The sequence below is a fragment of the Phascolarctos cinereus genome, unplaced genomic scaffold, assembly GCF_003287225.1.
Source record: "Phascolarctos cinereus isolate Bilbo 61053 unplaced genomic scaffold, phaCin_HiC Scaffold_5;HRSCAF=322, whole genome shotgun sequence".
In the NCBI taxonomy this organism is placed as follows: Eukaryota; Metazoa; Chordata; class Mammalia; order Diprotodontia; family Phascolarctidae; genus Phascolarctos; species Phascolarctos cinereus.
This window is the reverse complement of record NW_027555958.1, coordinates 248682129-248706454: the sequence shown is the minus strand read 5'-3', so window position 1 is coordinate 248706454 and position 24326 is coordinate 248682129. Positions and strand designations below refer to the sequence as shown.

Genomic DNA, 24326 nt, shown 5'->3' with positions numbered 1-24326 from the left:
GCACTTTGGCCACAGTTTCAAATTGCTCTCTAGAATGGTTGGATCAGTTCACAACTCCACCAACAATGCATTAGTGTTCCTGTTTTCTCACATCTTCTCCAACATTTCTCATTTTCCTTTTTTGTCATATCAGCCAACTTGATAGGTGTGAGGTGGTACCTCAGAGTTGTGTTAATTTACATTTCTCTAATTAAAGGTGATTTAGAGCATTTTTCATATGAATATAGATAGATCTAATTTCTTCATCTGAAAACTGCCTGTTCATATACTTTGACCATTTTGGGGAATGATTTGCATTCTTATAAATTTGATTTAGTTCTCCATATATTTTTAAAATGAGGTCTTTATCAGAAACACTATCTGTTAAAAAAAATGTTTCCCAACTTTCTGCTTTCCTTCTAATTTTGGTTGCACTGGTTTTGTTTGTGCAAAACCTTTTTAATTTAACGTAATCAAAATTATCAATTTTGCATTACATAATGTCTCTGTCTTTTGTTGGTCATAAATTCTTCCCTTCTCCATAAATCTGAAGGTAAACTATTCCTTGCTCTCCTAATTTGCTTATGGTATCAGCCTTTATGTCTAAATCATGTACCCATTTTGATCTTATCTTGGTATAGGGTGTGAGATGTTGGTCTATGCCTAGTTTCTGCCATACTATTTTCCAGTTTTCCCAGAAGTTTTCATCAAATAATGAGTTCTTATCCCAGAAGCTGGAGTTTTGGATTTATCAAATGGTGGATTACTATAGTCATTAACTATTATGTCTTATATATCTAACCTATTCCATGGATCTAACACTCTGTTTCTTAGACAGTACCAAATAGTTTTGATGATTTCTGCTTTATAATATAGTTTTGAATCTGGTATAGGTAAGCCACCTTCCTTTGCAATTTTTTTCATTGATTCCCTTGATATTCTTGACCTCTTGTTCTTCCAGATGAATTTTGTTATTATTTTAAATAATATAAAACAATTTTAGTAGTTTGGTATGGCACTGAATAAGTAAATTAATTTAGATAGAATTGCCATTTTTATTATGTTAGCTCAGCCAACCCATGAGAAAATGGTATTTTTTCTAATTGTTTATATCTGACTTTATTTGCATCAAAAGTGTTTTGCAATTGTGTTTATATTGTTCCTGGATTTGTCTTGGCAGGTAGACTCTAAAATACTTTATATTGTGTACAGCTATTTTAAGTGGAATTTCTCTTTCTTTTTTGGGGGGGAGGAATTTGGGGTTAAGTGACTTGCCCAGGGTCACACAGCTAGTAAGTGTCAAGTGTTTGGTCTGAGGCCAGATTTGAACTCAGGTCCTCCTGCCTTCAGTGCTGATGCTTTATCCACTGCGCCACCTAGCTGCCCCAGAATTTCTCTTTCTATCTATTGCTGCTGGGCATTGTTGGTTGTATATAAAATTTTCAATTATTTTTGTGGGTTTATTTTATATCCTGTAACTTTGCTAAAGTTGTTAATCATTTCACATAATTTTTAGTTGATGCTCTAGGATTCTCTAAGTATACCCTCATATCATCTGCAAAGAGTGATAGTTTTGTTTCCTCGTTGCCTATTCTAATTCCTTCAATTTCTTTTTCTGTTCTTATTGCTAAAACTAACATTTCTAATGAAATATTGAATAATACTGGTGATAATGGACATCCTTGTTTCACCACTGATCTTACTGGAAATGCTTTTAGCTTATCCCCCCTTACATATAATGCTTGCTGATGGATTTAGATAGATACCACTTATCATTTTAAGGAAAATTCCATTTATTCCTATGCACTGTAGTGTTTTTAATAGGAATGGGTGCTGTATTTTGTCAAAAGGTTTTTTTTCTGCATCTATTGAAATAATCATATGATTTCTGTTAATTTGGTTATTGACATGGTCAATTATGCTAATAGTTTTCCTGATATTGAACCAGCCTTGCAGCCCTGGTATAAATCCCACCTGGTCATAGTGTATTATCATCATGATAAATTGCTGTATCTTTGCTAATATTTTATTTAAAATTTTTGCAACAATATTTATTAGGGAAATTGGTCTATAATTTTCTTTCTCTGTTTTGACTCTTCCCAGTTTAGGTATCAGCACCATATTTGCATCATAAAAATAATTTGATAGGACTCCTTCCTTGTCTATTTTTCCAAATAGCTTATATAGTATTGGAATTAATTGTTCTTTAAATGTTTAGTAGAATTCACTTAAAATCCATCTGGCCCTGGAGATTTTTTTTCTTAGGAAATTCATTGATGGCTTATTCAATTTCTTTTTCTAAAATGGGGGTATTTAAGTATTTTATTACCTCTTCTGTTATAATCTGGGCAATTTACATTTTGGTAAATATTCATCCACTTCACTTAGATTGTCAGATTTATTGGCATAAAGTTGGGCAAAATAGCTCCTAATTACAGCTTTAATTTCCTCTTCATTGGTGGTGACTTCACCATTTTCATTTTTGATACTAGTAATTTGGTTTTCTTCCTTCTTTTTTTTAATCAAATTAACCAAAGGTTTGTCTACTTTATTGGTCTTTTTTTTTTCATAAAACCAGCTCTTAGCTTTATTTATTCAATAATTTTCTTACTTTCAGTTTTATTAATCTCTCCTTTGATTTTCAGAATTTCTAATTTGGTATTTAATTGGGGATTTTTAATGTGTTCTTTTCCTCACTTTTTTAGTTGCATGCTCAATTCATTGATCTCTTCTTTTTCTGGTTTATTCATGTAAGCATTTAAAGATACAAAATTTCCCATAAGAACCGCTTTAGCTGCACCCATAAATTTGTTTTGTTGTCTCATTATTATCATTCTCTTTGATGAAATTATTGATTGTTTCCATAATTTGTTGTATGATCCACTCATTCTTTAGGATTAGATTAATTAGTTTCCAATTAATTTTTAGTCTATCTTTCCATGGCCCTTTATTACACATAATTTTTATTGCATCATGATCTGAAAATGACACATTTAATATTTCTGCCTTTCTGCATTGGATTTTGAGGGGTTTTGCCCTAATACATGGTTATTTTTGTGTGTGTTTGTGCCATGTACCACTGAGAAAAAGCATATTCCTTTCTATCCCCATTCAATTTTCCTCAGAGGTCTGTCATAGCTAACTTTTCTAAAATTCTATTCACCTCTTTAACTTCTTTCTTGTTTATTTTGTGGTTAGATTTATCTATTTCTGAGAGGGGGAGGTTGAGGTGCCTCACTAGCATCATTTTGCTGTCTATTTCTTCCTGTAATTCACTTAACTTCTCCTCTAAGATTTGGATGCTATATCACTTGGTGCATAAATGTTTAGTATTGATATTATTTCATTGTCTATGGTACCTTTTAGCAAGATGTAGTTTCCTTCCTTGTCTCTTTTAATTAGATTTATTTTTGTTTTTGCTTTGTCCAATACCAGGATTGCTAACCCTGTTTGTTTGCTTGTTTCTTTTATTTCAACTGAAGCATAATGCATTCTGCTCCAGTCTTTTATCTTTACTCTGTATGTATTTGTCTGTTTCAAATATGTTTCTTGCAAACAACATATTGTAGGATCTAGTGTTTAATCCACTCTGCTGTCTACTTCCATTTTATTGGAGAGTTCATCCCATTCACATTCACAATTATAATTACTAACTGTATATTTCCTTCTATCCTATTTTTCCCATTTGTACTTTTCTCTCTCATTTCACCCTATCCTTCCTCACCACTGTCACATCCCTCAATCTGCCATCCCTTCTATCAGCCCCTACCTTTTTTCCTTTCCCCTTTCCCTGCCTACTTCTGCCCTCTCTTCTACCAGCCCCCCCTTTACCTTTTTTTCCTCTTTCTCCTACTACTTCCCTATATGGTAAGATAAATTTCTATACCCAACTTAGTTGTATGTTATTCTCTCTTTGAGCTAAATTTGAAGAGTAAAGTTCAAACAATGCTAGCCCCATCTCTTCTTTCCTTCTACTGGAATTGGTCTTTTGATCCTCTTCATGTGATGTAATTTACCCTATTCTACCTACCCCTTTCTGCTTCTCCTAGTACAATCCTTTTTTTCACCCCTTAATTTTACTTATATCATCATATCAAGTCAACATATACCCACACCCTCTGTCTACATATATTCCTTCTAACTGCCCTAATAGAGATAGAGTTCTCAAGAGTTACAAGTATCATCTTCCCATGTAGCTATAGAACTAGATTTATCTTATTGAATAACATTTTTTTCCTTAACTGTTTACCTTTTTATGCTTCTCTTGAGTCTTGTATCTGAAGGTCAAATTTTCTATTCAGCTCTGGTTTTTTCATCAGGAAAGTTTGAAAGTCCCCTATTTCACTGAATGTCTATCTTTTTCCCTGGAAGATTATGCTCAGTTTTGTGGGAAAGTTAATACTTGGTTGTAATCCAAGCTCCTTTGCCTTCTGGAATATCATATTACAAGCCCTCCAATCCTTTAATGTAGAAGCTGGTAAGTCCTGTTGCTTCTTGATATTTGAATTGTTTCTTTCTGGTCATTTGTAGTATTTTCTCCTTGATCTGATAATTCTGGAATTTGGCTATAATATTCCTTGGAACTTCATTTTGGGATCTTTTTCAGGAGGTAATCAGAGGATTCTTTCAATGACAATTTCACCCTCTGGTTCTAGGATGTAAGGGCAATTTTCTTTGATAATTTCTTTTTTTTTTTAGGCAATTGGGGTTAAGTGACTTGCCCAGGGTCACGCAGCTAGTAAGTGTCAAGTGTTTGGTCTGAGGCCAGATTTGAACTCACGTCCTCCTGACTTCAGGGCCGGTGTTCTATCCACTGCGCCATCTGGCGGCCCCACTTTGATAATTTCTTGAAAGATGCCATCTAAGCTCTTTTTTTTATCATAAGCTTTTAAGCTGTCCAATAATTCTTAGATTATCCCTCCTAAGTCTATTTTCCAGGTCAGTTGTTTTTCCAATGAGATATTTTGTATTTTCTTCTATTTTTTCACTTTTTTTGTTTTGTTTGACTAATTCTTGATGTTTTACAGAGTTATTAGCTTCAATTTGTCCAATTCTAATTTTTAAGGAATTATTTTCTTCAGTTAGCTTTTGCACCTCCTTTTCCGTTTGGCCAATTCTACTTTTAAAGGAGTTGTTTTCTTCAGCGGGTATTTTTTTTCCATTCGGCCAATTCTATTTTTAAAGAATTGTTTTCTTCAATTTGTGTGCTTCCTTTTCCAAGCTGTTGACTCTTTTTTCATAATCCTTCTGCATAACTCTCATTTTTTCCCAATTTTTCTTCCACATCTCTTACTTGATTTTAAAATCTTTTTTGAGCTCTTCCAAGAGGACTTTTGCGCTTGAGACCAATTCATATTCCCCTTTGAGGTTTCATATATAAGCATTTTGACATTGTTATTCTCTTCTGATTTTGGGTTTTGATCTTCCCTATTGCCATAGTAGCTTTCTATGGTTAGGGCTCTTTTTGGTTTTTTGGTCATTTTTTAAAGTTAAGCTCTGCTGCAGGGCACAGGGCCCAAGCTTCTTGTGCTGGGGCCAGGGATCTGGTCACTGGCTTTCTGCATGGGGGCCTCAAGTGCTGGTGGCTTGCCTTCTGTGCTGGGGTAGGTCAGCCTAGTCACACCTATTATGTAAGGGTTTGGGGGCTGGCAATTTGCTATCTGTGCTGGAGCTGGAAACCTCACAGTTGGCCTGTGTGTGCCATTAGCCTGCTAAGCCAGGACCAAGGGGACTTTGTTGCTGTGCTATGGCTAAGAGCTTCCCATTGGCTTGCCCAGACACCATCTGTGCTTGGCTGTGCTCCCCTTTTACCCAAGTAGGACAGACCTTTCCTGAAGTCCTTCTAAGTTATTTTAAGCTGGAAATTTGTTTCACTCTGTCTTTTTGTGGGTTCTGTAACTCCAGAATCCATGTAGAGGCTTGATTTAACATTGTTTCTAAGGGAAACTGGGGAGAGCTCAAGCAACTTCCTGGCTTCTCTCCACCATCTTGGCTCAGCCTATGTGAATGTTTAAACCATTTTTTCAGTCTTAAATATGAGGTCATCCTCATTTTCTTTTGTGGAAAAGCAATACCGTTGCTCTCTAATTTTTTATGTATCTTTTTTATACCATTTTTTTGTATAACCCTATATTGGACTATGGAGCCATGAGGCGACAGGACCCCTGTAGCCCATGAAAGACCATAAGAACACTTAAATGCTAATATTACCAAGCAGTATAAGTGAACAGGTGCAAATTGAGCACTTTCATGCTGAGTGGAAACCTAACACAAGAAGTTATCAAAATGGAATAAATTAGGAAACACTTGAGTAGAAGAGGAAAAATGTAAAACATTAAGAAGGGATAACATAAGTTAGCAAAGAAAATCATGGAGAATGCCAGATTTAGGAAAGCAATTTATACAAAAGTTTACAGAAAGAAACAGAGAAGTCATGTGTGCTGAATAGGAAACAAATGAAAAATGGCCAATCTTTTTTTAATGAATAAATACAGAAAAATCTGGGAATATTTATATGAAGTGATGCAAGGTAGAGAAGTAGAATCAAATACATATAGCAATTACACAGGTTACAACAATGTAAAAATAATAATTAAAGAAACATCCCCTAAAAAAATACAGAATAAAAAAGATGTCATAAAGAGACATGAAAGAAAACAAGGCATTTTGCTATTTGTAACAGTTTCATGTATACATTTTTAACAAATTTTAGATTTGGGGTTTTATGAACTTTTTATTTTGCTTATTATTTTAATTGTTTTGCTAATTCCTACTAAGTTTATTACTTAAAAGTCTAAAGATTAAGAAAAAGTATAGCTAATATAAATATTAAATAAATATCAAATATTACATTAGGTTTAAATTAATATTAATAATACTAAATAAATAAAAATAAATAATAAAAGTATAGCTAAAATATAATGGCTAAATCATAGGTTCAATATAAAAATAATTAAAGATGATTATAAAATCCCTGTAGCCCATGCTCTCTGATTATCCCTTCTGAACTTTCTTGACCTTCTGTCCCAAATTTCTTAACTATCTCACAGAAGTCCCAACTAAAGCAGGTTAATTGTCTATATAGGGAATTCTCCTCATTAGGGTGATGAAGTTATCTAGAGACTGAAGGCTCCAAGGAACTTAAAAAGACACAGTGATTGTGTTCCGTTTTTACATGATCTCTTCTATATGAAGAAGGAGCCAATTTCCAAATTGGGCTGGTGCAGACACCATCTCCCTTCACTTGATTGTTTCTTAAAGTCTAAAGTCAGATACCATGTCATCAGCCATATATTAGAAGTGCTCTGCAGAGTTCTGAAGGAATCAAGGATTCACTCTCTGCAAAAAGAAATATTCACATATGGGTTTGTATTTCTGCATATGTGTATATGTTATGTTATTTCAGGGTATGTATATTTACACATACATATATATGGGTAACAATATGGATTCGCCTTTATGTGTAATTAAGAAAGCATGTTAATGTATATGTGCCATTGTGCTGTTTTAAATGTTCGTGTGTACACTTGTGCATATATGTTGTGTGGATTTGTATGATTTTGTTATTCATGCTAGAATGTTGTCATGTGCATTTATGCTTTTTGTGTATTTTTGTGGTTTTGCATTTATTTGCGAATATGCTTATGTGACTATTTTATCACACTTGAAATGAGACCAGAGAGGTAATCAAACTCTTAAACAACCAATGGAGTTTCTGTCTCTTTCTCTTTCTACAGGCTCCTCCAAATACAAGAGAGCCAGGATATTTTATCTGCTGACCTGAAATAGAGGTTTTCATGGTCCCTTCCTTCCCTAGAGGTCTGAAATTTAAGTAATGAGAAGTAGAAAGGAAATTAGGCAAAGTCAAAGCACATCAAGTTGGGAGTTAATCAAAGAGAGGAAGAGGAGTATGAAAAACAAAAGGGAAAAGGAGAAAGGACATAGAATAAAGGGTAAGGGAAAAGATAGAAAATGAAGGTTAAATAGAAGAGAAAGTTAAAAGGATAGAGGAGAAAAAGAACAGAAAATGTAGAAAGAGATAAAGAACAAAAAATAAAAATGTTGGAGGACAGAGTCCCTTGACCAGGAAAAGACTTTTTCATAATGTGAGGAAGAAGCTGATTTCTAGGTGTGGTTATTACAAAGTGCCAGAAGATGAGGGTAAGATATTCCTGAGGATAGTAAAGCACAAAGTACAGAAAAGTGTGAATGGCAAAAGAAGGGCTGAAAAGAACCAATCTCCCACCTTAAAGGGAAGCCAAAAATAAAAGGTCACTCTCTATATATACTCTCTCTTGTGGAGAGATGCCAGAGAAAAACAAAATATAGTCCTTGCCCTTGAATTATTTAGAATCTATGGTCCAGGCCTGTGATTTCATCATTCTAGGGAACTCGTGAGGTGGAAACCTCCTCTACCTATGCAGAACAGGACCCCATCCATAACTTATGGTCATAAAGAGTGCTTTAGAGCACTGAGTGAATTGTCTACCTGACTTCAAGTCCAGCTCTCTACACCAGGTTCTACACCTCTCATTTATAGAACACATTGGGAGACAAAACACAAAGAGATGAAGAAATTATTACAAAACAATATGTCAACAAGTACAAATAAATACAGTTCACAGAACATAGAACACAGGAATCAAGAAAAGCCTTCTGAAGGAAAGACATTAGAAACTACATCCATATATCCCCTTGAATGTTCTGGCTCATATAGAGTGATGCATCCTTCTCACTTACAGAACTACAAAATTTCAAAATTGAATCCCAGGGATCATGTAGAACTATCCATGCTGGAACCAGAATCCATTCTACAATATCTCTTTCTAGCTTCTGCTTAGTAACTCCAGAGGCAGTGTGCTCCACTCTGGAACAGCTCTAACTCTAAGGAAATGTTCCTTTCTATGAAGCCAAAAGGATCCTCTCAGATACTTTGACCCTAGTTCTGTCCTCTGGTGTCAATAAAAACCATATATAATAGCTCTTTCACATGAAAGTCCTTCAAAATAAATTATGGCAAAAGAAAGGAAAAACAAGAAAGATCAATGCTCCTCAAGCACCAAGAGAACTACTTATGCAAACAGGAACAGAAAGGATAGCAAGATTTGATGGTAATATCTCTTGTCTTGGCACCCAGAGGCAAACACGTTGATTGACTGATCACATATTAGATCTTAAATTTTTTTTATCAGCTTTGGTGGAACAAAAAAGTCCTTTGACTTTGACTCTCCCTATCCAAAAAAAAAAAATCCTAATAGAAATTAATAGGAAGAATGATACTACTTTGTGAAGATATCAGAAATATAAAGATCCTCACATTAACCATATTGACTCTACAACCAGGAAAGATAGGGTGCCATAATGGAAAGAGTCAAGATACTATAAGTCAAAGGACTTGGATATTTCTCTTGGATCTTCCAGGGCTGTTAGACCTTGGCCACATATAAACTCTTTATGACTCAGCTTCTTCATCAGAGAATTGAGGATTATACCACTTTACCTACCCACACCCACATAAATACTGTAAAGATCCACTGGAATATCATATGTAAATGTGCTTCACAAAATTGTAGAGGACTATACAGATTGTTGGGGTTTTGTTTTGTTTGTCTGAACCTGTGACCATCAGTCAATGGGAAACTACCAAATTCCTATTTTGCTGATGAGCAACTTTCTCTAGTTAATCACTGTAGAGAACTACTTAAAACATTAATTCAGCCATGGTCACCAGCTAGCCTGTGTCAGAAGCAGGGCTTCTTGATTCAAAGTCCACACTTTTATCCTAAATCAAACTGTCTCTCTCTATAAATATATGGGGGGGGGTGTTAATTACTATTATACAAGAAACCATACCCTTGGAGACCAGACTTTGAGAACTGTTCTACAATAAGCATCCACAATTCTGATTTCATTCCCAACTTACTGTTTACCATTCTATACTTACATTTATTCCACTGTTGATACTAGCAGCTTCTGCCACCATTGTGCATTTTGAGGACACAGTGAATAAAGAAATATTATAGAAAAAACAAACAAACAAGCATGAAGTCTTAGGGAATAGGGGTAATTAGAAAGTACCTACAAAAATCCAGGTACTGTTAAAAATGTAGTATCAAAATGAGCTGAGTGGTAGAAACAATAAAGCTAGTCTGTTGAAATCTTAATAACTTGGTTCTTCTAGTGAATAGTGAGTGTACCTCACAATATCCATTCATGTAGTTCATTTAGGACCAAAACAGGGCAAGGCATTTTTAAGCAGGAAAAATCAATAATAAGAGATACCTTTTATTGGCCATGAATAATAGGCATCAAATGTAAAATGAGTTATAGCTCCTAATTTACATTATTATGAAATCATAGCATATATGGAATTATTTTTCTGTGATGAATAGGTTATTACAGAAATTTATCTTTCCCCACAGTAGCAATGTATAATATGCATTTGGGTTCATTAATGGTGATAATCACTAGCTTTTTTTAAAAAGTTACTATCTTCACCACTTCCTTAGCAACTGTCCCCTAGTTTTGCCAACAAAAATCTGGCCTTCACTTGCTTGACCTTCGGAGGCCAAAAAACATGAACACTGGGCCTTGAAATTCCTCCATTAAAAATGCATGTCTTTATCCACCTCCCAGAAAAATCATGCTTTGGTGTAAGAAGTCTCTTTTAAAACGAAAATAGTAGGGAGGGAAGGAAAACTTGAGGGCCACTATCCAGCAGAAGCATCATGGCATAGTGAAAACAAAGCTGGAGTTAGATGTAAGACACTTGAGTCCCAGCCCAGACACTTACTAGCAGTGGCACCTGTGGCAAGATACTTCCCTTCTCTGATCCTCAATTCCCTCATCTGTAAAATGGCTATAATAATACTTTCGCTTTTGTGGGGAAATTGTTCCTTTAAACCCTTAAGGGCTACAGAAACGCTACCTATGAATGAGTCTCAGAGCAGTCTTTCTCACAGAAGGTATCAATGCCCTAAGTTGATGGGAAAACAGACATAGAAATGGGAGGTGGGGCAATGGAAGACTAAATGCCAATGTTGACTTGAGCATTTCATAAAGCTGTGCTTGTGGTGACCGGTCCTAAAGTAACCCAGACTCTCCCTTGGCACGCTCTTCTTCACCCAGCCCCTGGGAATCATATGACCTGATGTCTACCAACACTTCAAGGGTTGTAACAGATTTCATCCTCGTGGGCTTCTCTCATCTCATGGGTTTCCAGGGTCTCCTCTTCATCCTCTTCCTCACCATCTACCTGTTCACCGTGGCTGGCAACCTCCTCATCGTGGCCTTAGTCTCCGTCGATGCCAAGCTCCATTCACCCATGTACTTCTTCCTCCGCATCCTCTCAGCCCTGGAGATCTGCTACACCTCCGTCACCGTCCCGCTTGTGCTCCACCACCTCCGGACCGGGAGGCGCCGGATCCCCAGAGTTGGCTGCGCCCTCCAGATGTTCTTCTTCCTCTTCTTTGGGGCCACCGAATGCTGTCTCCTAGCTGCCATGGCTTACGACCGCTATGCTGCCATCTGCACCCCACTCCGCTACCCGCTCCTGCTGAACCGCCGGGTGTGCCTGCAGTTGGCTGCAGGAGCCTGGACTTGCGGGGCTCTGGTGGGACTTGGCCACACCTCTTTCATCTTCTCTCTGTCCTTCTGTGGGCCCAATGCAATCCCTCACTTCTTCTGCGAGATTCAGCCAGTGATGCAGCTAGTCTGCAGGGACACGTCGCTCAACGAGCTGCAGGTCATTTTGGCTGCCGCCCTTATCATCTTTTGCCCCTTTGGGCTGATCCTGGTCTCCTACGGTAAGATCCTAACCACAATTGTACGGATCCCATCTGCTGCAGGACGCTGCAAGGCCTTCTCCACCTGCTCCTCACATCTGCTTGTGGTTACCCTTTTTTATGGCACAGCCATCTTCATCTACATCCGCCCTAAGGCCAGCTACGACCCAACCACGGATCCACTGTTGTCTCTCTTCTATGCCGTGGTTACTCCTATCCTCAATCCTGTGATCTACAGCCTTCGTAATGCTGACGTCAAGGCAGCCCTCAAGAGGACTCTCAGGAAGATGAGTTCCAAAGAGATGTAGGGCAGCGGTGATCATCACCCAGCATACCTAACCAGAAAAAAAAAAAGTTCCCACTACCACCACCAGCAGCAGCACCACCACCACCAACAGAACACCTAATCTGCTGGGGTGGACACAGTCCCTTGACCTTGGGAATTCCTGAATTTGATAAGGAAGACAGTGGCTCTATTCTTGAAGATGTCTCAGACTGAGGAAAATAGGGTAAACAGAGAATTAGGATCAGCTGGCTACTGAAAAGTATATTTGTATCTAAATACCAGGTCTTATTAGCTGTTGTACATACTGTTGTAAGAAATGTTATGTTACTAGAGTAACACATCTCCTAGCCCCCATAACAACTATAACTGACTAATTTATATCATGCCTTATAATTTGCAAAGGGCTTTCCTCAACACAACCCAGGAACCATGATAGGCTGGTATTATTATTCCCATTTCACATATGAGGGAACTGAGAAGTTAAATGACTTATCCCATTTCCCACAACTAGTAAGTGATATAACCCAGACTCCAAGTACAGTGGTCCACTGCATTAAAATATCTCTTCATTTCAAGGATTCTTAAACTGAGGTCCATGCATTTTTTAACTTTAATAACTATTTCCATACAATTGGTTTCCCTTGAAATCCTGCGTATTTTATTTTAGGTGTTTAAAAGCATTATTCTGAGGAGTTCATGGGCTTCACCAGACTGCCAAAGGGATCCATAACACACACACTCAAAAAAATTAAGAATTCCTGATTTCAGAGTTTATGACAATAAGAAAAGAGAACCTTGCAGAATGGGTGAACTGAAATCTTAAATGCTCATTTTGTCCTGGGGAGGTGCTGCTATCTCTGATGATCCAAAGACCTCGAGTGTTGGCATGAAATGTTAGAAAGCTAAGACTTAAGAACTAATGGCAAAATGTCCCCTCTCTTCTTTAATACCAACAGAAATCCTATATCTTCTTTTGAGGTGCCTTGTTTTTTGCTATTTTTGTTATTTCTCTGACTAAAATTTGTTGACCCACAAAAGACTCTGAAAATAAAACAGAACAGGGAAAGCTTAGGGTTCTATATGGTGCTGCAGTGGAAGTTAGAAGAAGCCCAATGGCAGAAGGGATAGCGTGTTAGAGGACCAAAAAAAAAAAAAGACCTTTGCATTTTCATTTTCACTCCATATGCTAATGATGATACTGAGATTGCAAACCTGGTTATTTTGAAGTTCAGAAACGGGTTTGAAGGAAAAGATAAGGATTTCTATTTGGAGCATGCTGATACCTATGGGACATTCAGTTCAAAATGCCAATTAAGCATTTGGTGATTCAGGACTGGAGCTCAATACAGAGATGAGAGAGAGAGAGAGAGAGAGAGAGAGAGAGAGAGAGACAGAGAGAGAGACAGAGAGACAGAGAGACAGAGAGACAGAGAGACAGAGAGACAGAGAGACAGAGAAAGGAAGAAAGAGATCTGGGAGTCTGGGAGTCATCAGAATAGACATGACAATTAAGGCAATTTGGGCTGATGAGGTCACCAAATCAGAGAGTAGAGAAAGAAGATAGAATAGGGTGTGGACAAAGCTTTGGGATAGATTCACAATTAGGGAGCATGATATGGATGATGACCTAGAAAGTAACTGAGAAGGAGTGGTCAAGCAGATGGGAGAACCAAGAAGGAGTAATGTTACAAAGACCCAGAGAAAAGAATTTATCAGGAGAGGATGGTCAACAATATGCATTAGATTGTAAGGTCCTTGAGAGCAGGAACTGTCTTTTTTCCTATCCTCAGCATTTAGCACACTGACTAGCACTTAGTGGTTGCTTAATGAATGTTCATTGATTGATTTATTGAAATGCTGTGGAGGGGTCAAGAAACATGAGGACTGAGGAAAGGCCATTCATCAGACCTGGCCATAAAGAGTCCATTGGTAACCTTGGAACGAGCAGCTCCAGTTAAGTAATAAAGTTGGAAACCACATTACAAAGACTTGAGAAGTGAGTTACAAGAGGGGAACGGAGGCAATGCATGTAAACAGAATTTTCCAGAAGTTTTGATGAGAGATTATAGAAAATGATAGCTAGAGGGAATCATGGGAAGAGACTCACAAAAAGTATGTTTTAAGGGTGAGGGAGACAGGTATATTTGTAGACAGCAAGAAAGGTCCCAGTAGATAGGGAGAAATTGAGAGTGAGCCAAGGAATGATTGTGAAAGAAATCTGCTAAAGAAAATGGGGGAGATGGGACCAAATGTATGTGACCTCGGCAAGGAAAAAAAGTTATTTGACTATCAGAGGTTAGAGTAAAGGAAGAATAAAGGGGGATAATGTCAAGAGATGATATGAGCTTAGATGCAAATTGAGATTTCTGGGAAGGGTTATAACCAATGTGAGAATTTGTTTTGCTTAATGAAACATTTTTATAACAGAGTATTTGTTTTTCTTGCTTTCTTAATAGGGGTGGGAGAGAAGTAAAGAAAGCATACATTCATTTGAAAATAAAGTTTTCTTTTTTAAATAAGAGATTATGAATTCTAAAGAAAGGAGAAGAGGGCCTCTATAGTCCCAGTCATAGTCAATGGCCTCTAGTTTCTGAATAAAGTATGAGAAAAGGTCCTCAGCTGAGAGAGTTGGGGAAAGGGTGTAATGAGAGGTTTGAAAAGAGAAGAGAAGGTTGGGAATAGTTATGGTGGGGATGAGACAGCAAATTAATGAGGGGTAAAAAGACTGCCTTACTTCATTGAAAGCCCAGTGGAGATTAGATAACAAAAAATTGTAGTGGACCTAAACATAGTATGACTTCCTCCAGCTCCATTCACCATGAAATAAGTAGGAGCAGAAGAGGTGGAAGTTCTTCTGACAAAGCTCTGTGCTTTAGAATCTCAGCTGATTGGAGAACTTATCAAATTGATCACCAAGACTTCCCAATGATCTCCTGTCAAATGCCTGCTAGACTTTATTTGGGTATTCCATCATCAAATGAAAGTCATGAATGACTAAAACCAAAGTCAATATATCCTTCCCAACCAATCGCCTTTCTCTGCCTCCCCCAAAAAAACCCCACAGTATTCTCTCTCCTAACTTTCTTAGCATTCTTCTAATCAACCAGGTTCAAAACCTCAACTTCTTCTTTAGACCTTCTCCCTGTTTTGTCCTCTCTATTCAGTCACCAAATTTTGTGCCTTAATTAGTTCCCTCCTTGCCATTCCTACTGTCACTTTATACCTGGTCTATAATAATATAAATAAGTATGATTTTTAAAATTTAAGAATATACAATCTCAAAGTTATCAGAACCTAAGGTTTAACATGATCCAGTCCATACCTATAATCTACTCAATGCTTTGATAATAATAATAATAACAATAACTAATATTTATATAGTGCTTTAAAATTTACAAAGCACTTTGCAAATATGATCTCATTTTGACCTCACAATATCTAGGAGATAGGTGCTGTTATAGTCCTCATTTTACCTATGGGGAAACTGAGGCTGAACAGTTAAGTCCAGGGCCACATAGCTTATAAGTGTCTGAGCCTGGATTTGAGCTCAGGTCTTACCTCCCAAACAAGTGTTTATCCATCCTTTGTTTAAAGATCACTACCTAGGTGGCACAGTGGATAAAGCACTGAACCTGGAGTCAGGAAAACTTATCTCACTAATTTCAAACCTGGACTCAGACACTAGTAAGTATGTAACCCTGGAAAAGCCACTTAACTCTTTTAGTCTCAGTTCCTTATCTGTAAAATGAGCTGGAAAAAGATACGGCAAACTACTCTAATATCCTTGCCAAGAAAACCCCAAATGGGATCATGAAGAGTAGTACATGACTGAACAAGGACAACAGTAACAAGTGAAGAGAAACTTTGAACCCAAATCCATTACACCTTGGGATAATATAATAAAATTTTTTTTTCTTACATCAGTCCTAATATACTCCCTTTCAATTTTCACCTATTGCTCATAGTTTTGCTCTCTGATGCCAAGAAGAACAAGTATAATTTCTCTTCTACAATGCAGTCCTTCAAATCTTTGAGGACATCTATTATGTCACCCCCACACCTTCTCTTCTCTAGGTTAGATATGCAAAGGTCCTTCAATTCTCATAGGGAAAGCAATCAATGGTTTTGACTAACCTGCTTATTTGCTTCCTTACTCTTCAACTTATTAAGATGCTTTATAAAATGTGATATCCAGAACTAAACATAATACTCAAGATGTGTTCTACCAAGATGGAGTACAGCAAAACTATCACCTCTTTATTCCTGAAAGTTATGCCTCCCAATGCAGCCCACAATTTCATGAGCTTTTTTGCTGCTATATAATACTAACATTTATATAGTGCATTAACACTTACAAAGAGCCTTACACATGTTAACTCATTTGATCATCCCAACAACTTCGTGAGTGTAAGTTGCTATTATTATCTTTATCTTACCTTGAAAGAGGTTAAGGGATTTGCCCAGAATCACATAGCTAGTAATTGTCCAAGAAAGAATTGGAACTTGGGTCTTCCTGATTTCAAGTGTGGCACTCTCTGCTATGCCAGCTAGGAGCCTATGTCACACAATTGATACATACTAAGTTTACAATGCACAGAAATTCCAGATTTTCCCCAGAAAACTTCTGTCTTGCCAACAATATTTTTTGATCACTGCTCTATAATCCAACATACTAGTTTTACCTCCAATCTCTACATCCTCTATATATTAGGTAAACATGCCTTCTATGACATTACTGATGATCCTGGAGGTGGGGGGTAGGGCATAGAAGGGGGAAGGAAGGAAATGGTGAACAGCATAGGGCCAAGGACAGATCCCCAGGATGCTCTAATTAAAAACTTCTCTCCAACTCAACACTGACACGTTAATAATCTTTGGATCCAATAATCCAACTACTTCAAAGTCATGACTATATTATTGTCTAATCCAGTCTCTCCATCTCATCCACAAGGATACCATGAATTTGTCAGATGCTTTGCTGAAATCAATGTAAATGATTTGCACAGAATTCTTCTGATAGATCAAGTCTTGTTACCTTATCAAGAAAGAAAATGGGTTAGTCTGCAATTACTTATTCTTGACAAAGTCATGCTAGCTTTTAGTGATCACTGTTTCCCTTTCTTGATGTTTGTGTCATTCCTTTAATAATAGTTTAGAATTTTGCCAGGAATCAGTCAAGCTCATAAGTCTATAGTTTGAAGCACAACAATAAACAGGGTAAATGAAATTTTATTTCCAGAGAACCAAATTTTAGAGAATGGTGGTAATTCTTATACTCCTTCAGCATTTAGAAACAACAGAATTCAACATTTATACTAAGAAAAATTAGTGTAATGAGGAGGGGAGATTAGCCAATGAGATCCCAGTCCAAGTAGAGGGTTGGTAAGCCTGTTTCCAGGAATACATGATTATGCCTAATTGGGAGGCTGGGGCTGGAGGAGTAGGGTATTTTGCTCTAGGTTCACAGCATTGGGTAGGTGTGCAATGGCTGCTTCCTGTCAGCATGTGGAATCATGACTAAACACCCTTTGATTGGCTGCTGGGACAAAGCCGAGTGTACATAGAAAAGGTACAAATATACAAAAGACTTTTCTCCTTGGTTGCTTTCAAGTAAGAAGATAAAAATATTGTAAGCCTCCAGATGGGGACAGACTAAACAAGTGTTTCCACTGTCTGGTGGCCTTGGTACCTTTTCTTCCTGCCTAGGTGTGACAGAAAAAAAAATTGTGCCTTTTATTATTCCTATCTCTATTAGTTTTTTTTTCCTGATCTTAGATGAATGGTATCAGAGATAGAACAGACAAGGTCATGACTGTGTTTTGAAGATTAGAAGAAACACCAAAGGTCCAGCAACTGGAGTCCACAAAAGACTTTGCTGATAATTGCATCAAGCCAGCCCTGAGGAGCAACCTACTTGACCCAGGCCTTTAGTGAATCACCCAGCCACCAGGGCACCATGTTCTACAATCAAGGGAGAGATTTTTCCGTCAGTTATGCCATACTAAAAGTGAACTTGGTGTGGGCAATGTTTCCTGACAGCCTCTTTGAGTCTACTCTTCCAGGGACCAAAGTGGTAAAAGGGAATATACTCCCAGTTTCAGAGGTTTTTGTATTTCAATTGTTGATATATCTTCTCCATAAATATCCCTTTGTAAATGCTAATAATGGTAACTGGTTAATTGATATTGAGGGGAAATCAATGGGTAAATTGATTTTGGGATTCTAATCATTGGTTAGATATTGAGAAGATAACTGGTTGATATTGGGGAAATATACCAGATGAAGGCTTGTGAAGAATAGCATTATAAAGACACTCCCAGGTTCCTCAGAGTTACTCCTAAAATTCTGAGAGGAGAAGTAGCCATGCTCTGTGATCCTAAATTACTAGTGTAGCTTCAGAGTGTAAGCCTAGAGCCCTAGAGTATGTTAATCAAAACAGGAATCAATTAATAAATAAAAAAAATTAAGCATATATATGCCAAACACTATTCTAATACAAACAGAAATTTGAAGATACTCCTTCCTTTTGAGGATTTCACATCCTAAATGTAGCAGATAACGCATAAAAAAATTCAGATACAGGACAGATGAAAATGTCCAGGAGTCCTTATGGACATCAGCAAGTGAAGATTCTTAAGAGCACAGAAGAAGGTCAGATTGTGAAACTAGGTAATCCTCCATCTCCCAAGAATGATTAGAGCTGGTGACTCCTGTCAGTGTGAACTGTCTCATCTCTATTACTTCCTGGATACTTCATGGAGTCAGGGTCAGGAAGATGTCATGGAGGGGTGAAAGGAAAGCAAGGAAGAAGGGCACGCATGATAGCAAGTGCATATAACAGATGGGGTTTTTTGGGGGGTTTTTTTGCTATTAGATACCTCATATCTATTTGACCCATTCTGATTTTCAGGGAACCTGTTGTTGTTAGGGCAAGGTTTAAAGCTTTCCACCTCTTCTGAAAAAAAAATTCCTATTTTTTCTTCCATAGCTTTCATTTTTAATCCATTTTTTTCCTTCAGAGCTCTCCTTTCACTTACAATTTTTTTAACTCTTGCTTCATCTCTGTAGTTGAAATTGGGCCTAAGCTGTATTTTTATTTTGAGGCTTTGCCTGTAGATGTTGTGGAATCATTGTTTTCTTCTAGGTTTGTGTCTTGAGCATCCTTGTCACCAGAGTAGCTTTTAAATTGAAACTATTTGTTTGCTCATTATTCCAGCCTACTTTATAACCCTAGACTTTGTGTTAGGGCTAAACTCTAGAGAGAATGTCTAGACTGGTCTATTCTTGGTATATTAAGTGTTGTGTTATTCCAGGATCTTAGGGATAATTCAGTCTGGGAACTTGCAAGCTGTCTGCTCCCAAAGTGCTCTAATTCAGAGAAAAATGTTATTTCTGTTCTCCTTACATGAGTTCTGCAAGTTCTTTATCTGGGTATGAGCCTAAGCAGCATATATGTGGGTTTGATCTATTTAAAATTCTAGCAGATTGCTGCAAGACTCAACCACTATCAGCCAGCTAGAAAGCTTTCCTGATTCAAAGTGATAGAACTTTAGGTTCCACTTTAGTGTGGGATTCCTGCCGTGGTTATTCCATTGCAAACTTCAAACTGGGCTGGGGGCTGGAACTGAAAACCTGTTTCATTCCTGGGTTCAGCAGCTATCTGCCTCTGGATTTTCTCCTTGATCAGTACACAGCCTAAAGCCCAGAAACCTGTCCTCACTCTGGACTGGCACCCCTAGGCACAGGTGCTCTCATCATTCAACCCTGGAGCTATGACCCAGAACTGAGCAGTGAACTGCCCATTAGCATCTGTTCCTGCATCGTGCAAAAGGCTGGGCCCCGTTTACTCTCTTTGTAATTTCTTGTCTTTGTGTATAACATCTCCTCATGCTAGAATGTTCTGCATAACTATTTGTGGCAAAAATCTTTATTCCCTGTGTCTACAGACATCTGTCTTTCTCCCGATGCCAACTTAGGCTGGAAAAATGACTCCCTGTAATTTTTTTTCTTGTATTTCTTGGATTCAGGACTCAGTCTCGTATATTTTCTACATCTGATTTCAGATATTGGGGGGAGGGGAAACAGCTCGGTTAAACTTCTTCCTGTTACTCCACCAACTTGGCTCTGCCTCCCCTTTTCTTCTCATGAAAATCAGTTATGTTTATGTCTTTGGATTTCTGTCTTGAGAGGTCTTGTTTGCTAAGGACATGAGAAAGGATACATGAATGCTGAAGTTGATGAGGATCATGTTCAAAGGCTTTATGAAAGATCATAGCATCTTAGATTTAAGATGAAAGTGACCTCAGCAATTACCTAGACCAGTATCTCACAAACACACACACACACACACACACACACACACACACACACACACACTTTGCAGATGTAAAAACTAAGACCCGTAAAGGTTAAAGTTAAATGATTTGTCTAAGGTCACACAGGTATTAAGTGGCAGAACTGGGATTTGAACCCACATCCAATATCCTTTACAATATACAAAGATATTAAATTTCATCATTGCATTTCCTGATATATCTCACAACCCCCTTTATAACTCAATAAATTGTTTCTGACACTCAAAAAATTAATCAGCTCGCAGTCACTGAGTTAGACTGATTCTCAGACAAGAGACATACAGTCCATTACCAGGCCCATACTGGTAACATCACCTATTAAGGAAATAAAAAATAGATGCGAAAGAAAGTGTGATAAAAGAAGTTACATTGTGTATTAAGTTAATACCTATCTTAAAAGAATTTCTATAAAGACCCAAGCCTATAGGATTCACATAGCTATCCCTGTTCAATATTAACTTATCTGCAAGAGAGATTACCACAAAGGCTGAATAGAACCCTGTTCAACCACTGGATACATGCATAAATGTCTCAGTGGCCAATAGAATAAGAGTACTTGCGGTTTGTTGTGGAAAAAATGCTCTGTAAACATTAAAGTGCTATGAATACTTAAAGGTCTACAAAGTGCTTTCCCCACAACCCTGCAAAATGTTATTATCCCTGTTTTATAAGAAATCAACTTTCCCAAAGTCCCACCATTAAGTGTCAAAACTCGGACTTTGAAAACAGGTATTCTGGCACCAAGTCCAATGGTGCTTCCACTACATCATGTTGTCAATGAATCTCTATTTTTTTTTAAGTGAAGCTGTTCAAGGTATTGTTTCCCAGAAAGAGGGAAATGCTTCTTCTAAAGACTATAACATTAAATTCCCAGAAAGAGGGAATTATGTAAAAGTTTTTTTCTCCCATTAAAGATTCAATCAATCAACAAGCCTGTGTTAAGTACTTGGTGTGTGCCAATATTATGCTAGGCACTATGGATACAAAGATATGTAGATATTTTACTAATTAATAAGAAAAAAATACAAATATACCTCCTGTATTTTCCTAAGGATCAAGATAAGAATATGGAAATTAGTCAAATTAAAAGTCTTAGTAAATGTGGCACATCCCATGATCCTTCATACACAGGAATATACAAGATGATGGGGTGGGGGTAGGGATAGGTAGCACATTAGCATCTAGAGGGATTAAGACATTCCTGAGTGTCCTGAAGGAAACTAGGAATTCTAAGCAATGAAGAGAGACAGAGGATAGCCAATGCAAAAACACAAATACTGGAAAGGGAATGCCATGCATGAGCAATAAGAAGGCCAATTTGAGCAGAATGCAGAGTGCTCCATAAAGGGGAGTACTGATGTGTTATAGGGTGAGGACAAGTTGTGAAGGGCACTAAATGCCAAATACATGTGTGTGTGTGTGTGTGTGTGTGTGTGTGTGTGTGTGTGTGTGTGTATTCTCCTGGAGATGATAAGGAACCACTGAAGTTTACTGAAGACAGAAGTGATGTGGTAGATCTGTACTTTAAGAGCCACATTTGAAGAGATGGAGAACAGACTTAATAAAACATTCTGTCAGAGGTAAAAGAACACAGTAAAGGAAGAACAAAGTGAGGTAGGAGCTTCCATTTCCTTGGAGGTCCCCACTTAGGAGCTGTACCCTTCTCTTACCCAATGCTACATCACTAATAGATGATCTTTCTTTATGGACTATGACTCATGGCTCTTGAATTGTTTTCTCTCCAGAGAGAGCCAGATGAAGCTTCCATTCATTAGATATGACTATAGTCATTCTGTTAGCATGGCAGCCACCAAATCTGAGTTCAAACCTAAGCCCTAACTATGACTGAAATGAAGTCAGTCTAGGAGGCCAGAAGCTGTTTAAAATTTTTATTCAGTCCCAGCAAAGGTAACAAATAAGCACATCTCAGGTAAGAGAGGGGAAGGGAAATTGTGGTAGAGTTGGGGCAAGACAAACAGGAAAGACTCTCACTGAAAGGCAAGAATCCACTTTCCCTATAAGCTATACACCTCCTCCTACCCTCCCCCCACCCCTCCAGCAACTTTCTTTCCACTTCTTTATGGTTAAACACCCAAGTCATAGGAATGGATCACAGGGTCTCAATCTGAAAAGAACCTTAGGAATCACCTTGCCCAACCTCACTTTAAAAAATGAGTAAACTGAATCCCACAGGTGATCACCTATTACCACAGATAATAAGCATCCAATTAATGATCTGACTTTTGAAATCAGTGCTCTGATGCTAACTTCTCTAGTATTCCTAGAAGCCTGAAAAATATCATCTATTGTGTCCTACACAATAATCAGAAGCTCCACCTCCAGCCTTTCATCCCTAGATGCTAACTCTAAGCAGTCACTGATCAAGGCCAAGAGGCTGGAGACGAGGGCCATTTTTATAAACAGGTGGTCAATTCTGAGATGTGATCAATGAAACTCCAGTTATCAACTCCAATGGCCACCCCAGTAGCAGAATTTTACCATTAGAGATTTGTTCCATTGGAAATAAAGCCCTCCAAGGCTTCCCTCTCCCCCAATCCTTACCTCCAAAAGAAAATAAGCTCCCTGAAGGCAGGGATTATTATGGTTTGTTTTTATATCCCAGACTCTAGTGGGCCACCATTGCACAAAGTAGGCACTTGATAAATATTTGTTAAATTTTAAGGTCTTGAGGGTATTTTATTAAGATAAAATTACTTCTGGGAGGGGCAATAATTAACCCCTTTATCAGTTCAAATCTTCCTGAGGAGTAGAGTAGATTGGCAGCTGAAACTGCTGACTTGGAAGAATGGAACAAAGAGAAGACAGGAAAAGGCAATGCTCCAGGAGAGTGAGGGACAGAAAGGGTTTCATGGCAGTATACCAAAAACAAATTATCTAATTAATATTTTTGCCCAGCCTCTTGGAATCAAAGATTTACAATAAGAAAGGGCCCTTAGAAATCAAAAGTACAAACCCGTCATTTCAGATGAGAAAACTAAGCAGAGAGATTAAGTAGAAATTTTCCCCATGATCACAGAGCTGGTAAATTTATGAGGCCGTATTCAAACCAAGTCTTCCTGACCAAGTCCAGTGCTCAATGTCCTGCAATACACTGCTGAAAAGCAGTTGTTTCAACTCCAGTCTCATTTTATAATCTCTGCCTCTACCTTGTACACACATAGAGGTACCAAGGTACAAGCCTTGGCATAGCCATCACCTGGAACCTACTTTCAAATAACTTTGACACACTGTTCTTTTGGGTGCAATGGGACATGGGTTATAGGACTAATGACCCAGCAGACCTGTTCTGGGGTGGGGTGCTGCAAAGGTGGGAAGAAGTCCTGCTCCTCTCAAACAGGACAGCTCCAGCCAAATGGATGGATCACATTTCCTTCTGGGCCAGATGCTAGAGAAGCTGCCTTTTCCAGTTACATCCTCCAGGTGACATAATGACAACACATAGAATTCTAGTAAAAACATTTGTGCCCATGATACTCTTAGGAAATACTTCCCTTCTGCCCTAAACAAATCCAAAAATATCCAGCTTAGATAAAAGTAGTTGACAATTGTAACTTTGAGCATAAATATTTAAGGCCAATGTGATCTTGACAAAATTCATCTAAAAATAAAAATGCAGCAAAGTGCATTTGGTCACTCCTAAATTTCTGTGGTAAGTCTGGGTAGAAATTTTAGCAGGAGACAGTGATTAGATATTATGATGAACTGTCCTTCACGAAGGTGGGTCAGACCTATCTCTCTTCCCAAACCAAAGATGTCTCTCTCCTAATGATAAGTAATATGCAGACCCTTCAGCTGGCACACAAACATGAAGACTGCCACTTTGCCATTGGTATATCTACATCACACACACACACTTTCCGTAACTTACACCTTCTGAAATGCAGATTTCTCAGATAGAGCTTA

The 24326-nt window shown here is 37.8% G+C and overlaps 1 protein-coding gene across 1 annotated transcript; it reads left to right on the top strand.

Annotated features, from left to right (window-relative positions):
• The first annotated feature begins 11128 nt into the window (after positions 1-11128).
• OR10C1 (olfactory receptor family 10 subfamily C member 1) lies at positions 11129-12070 on the top strand. Its single transcript, XM_020978886.2, has one exon. It carries the CDS (start codon positions 11129-11131, stop codon positions 12068-12070), a length of 942 nt encoding a protein of 313 aa, XP_020834545.1.
• The last annotated feature ends 12256 nt before the right edge of the window (positions 12071-24326 follow it).

Bases quoted from the DNA above. Each gene is read 5' to 3' on its own strand.
- OR10C1 (XM_020978886.2), top strand. From the start codon at position 11,129: ATGTCTACCAACACTTCAAGGGTTGTAACAGATTTCATCCTCGTGGGC.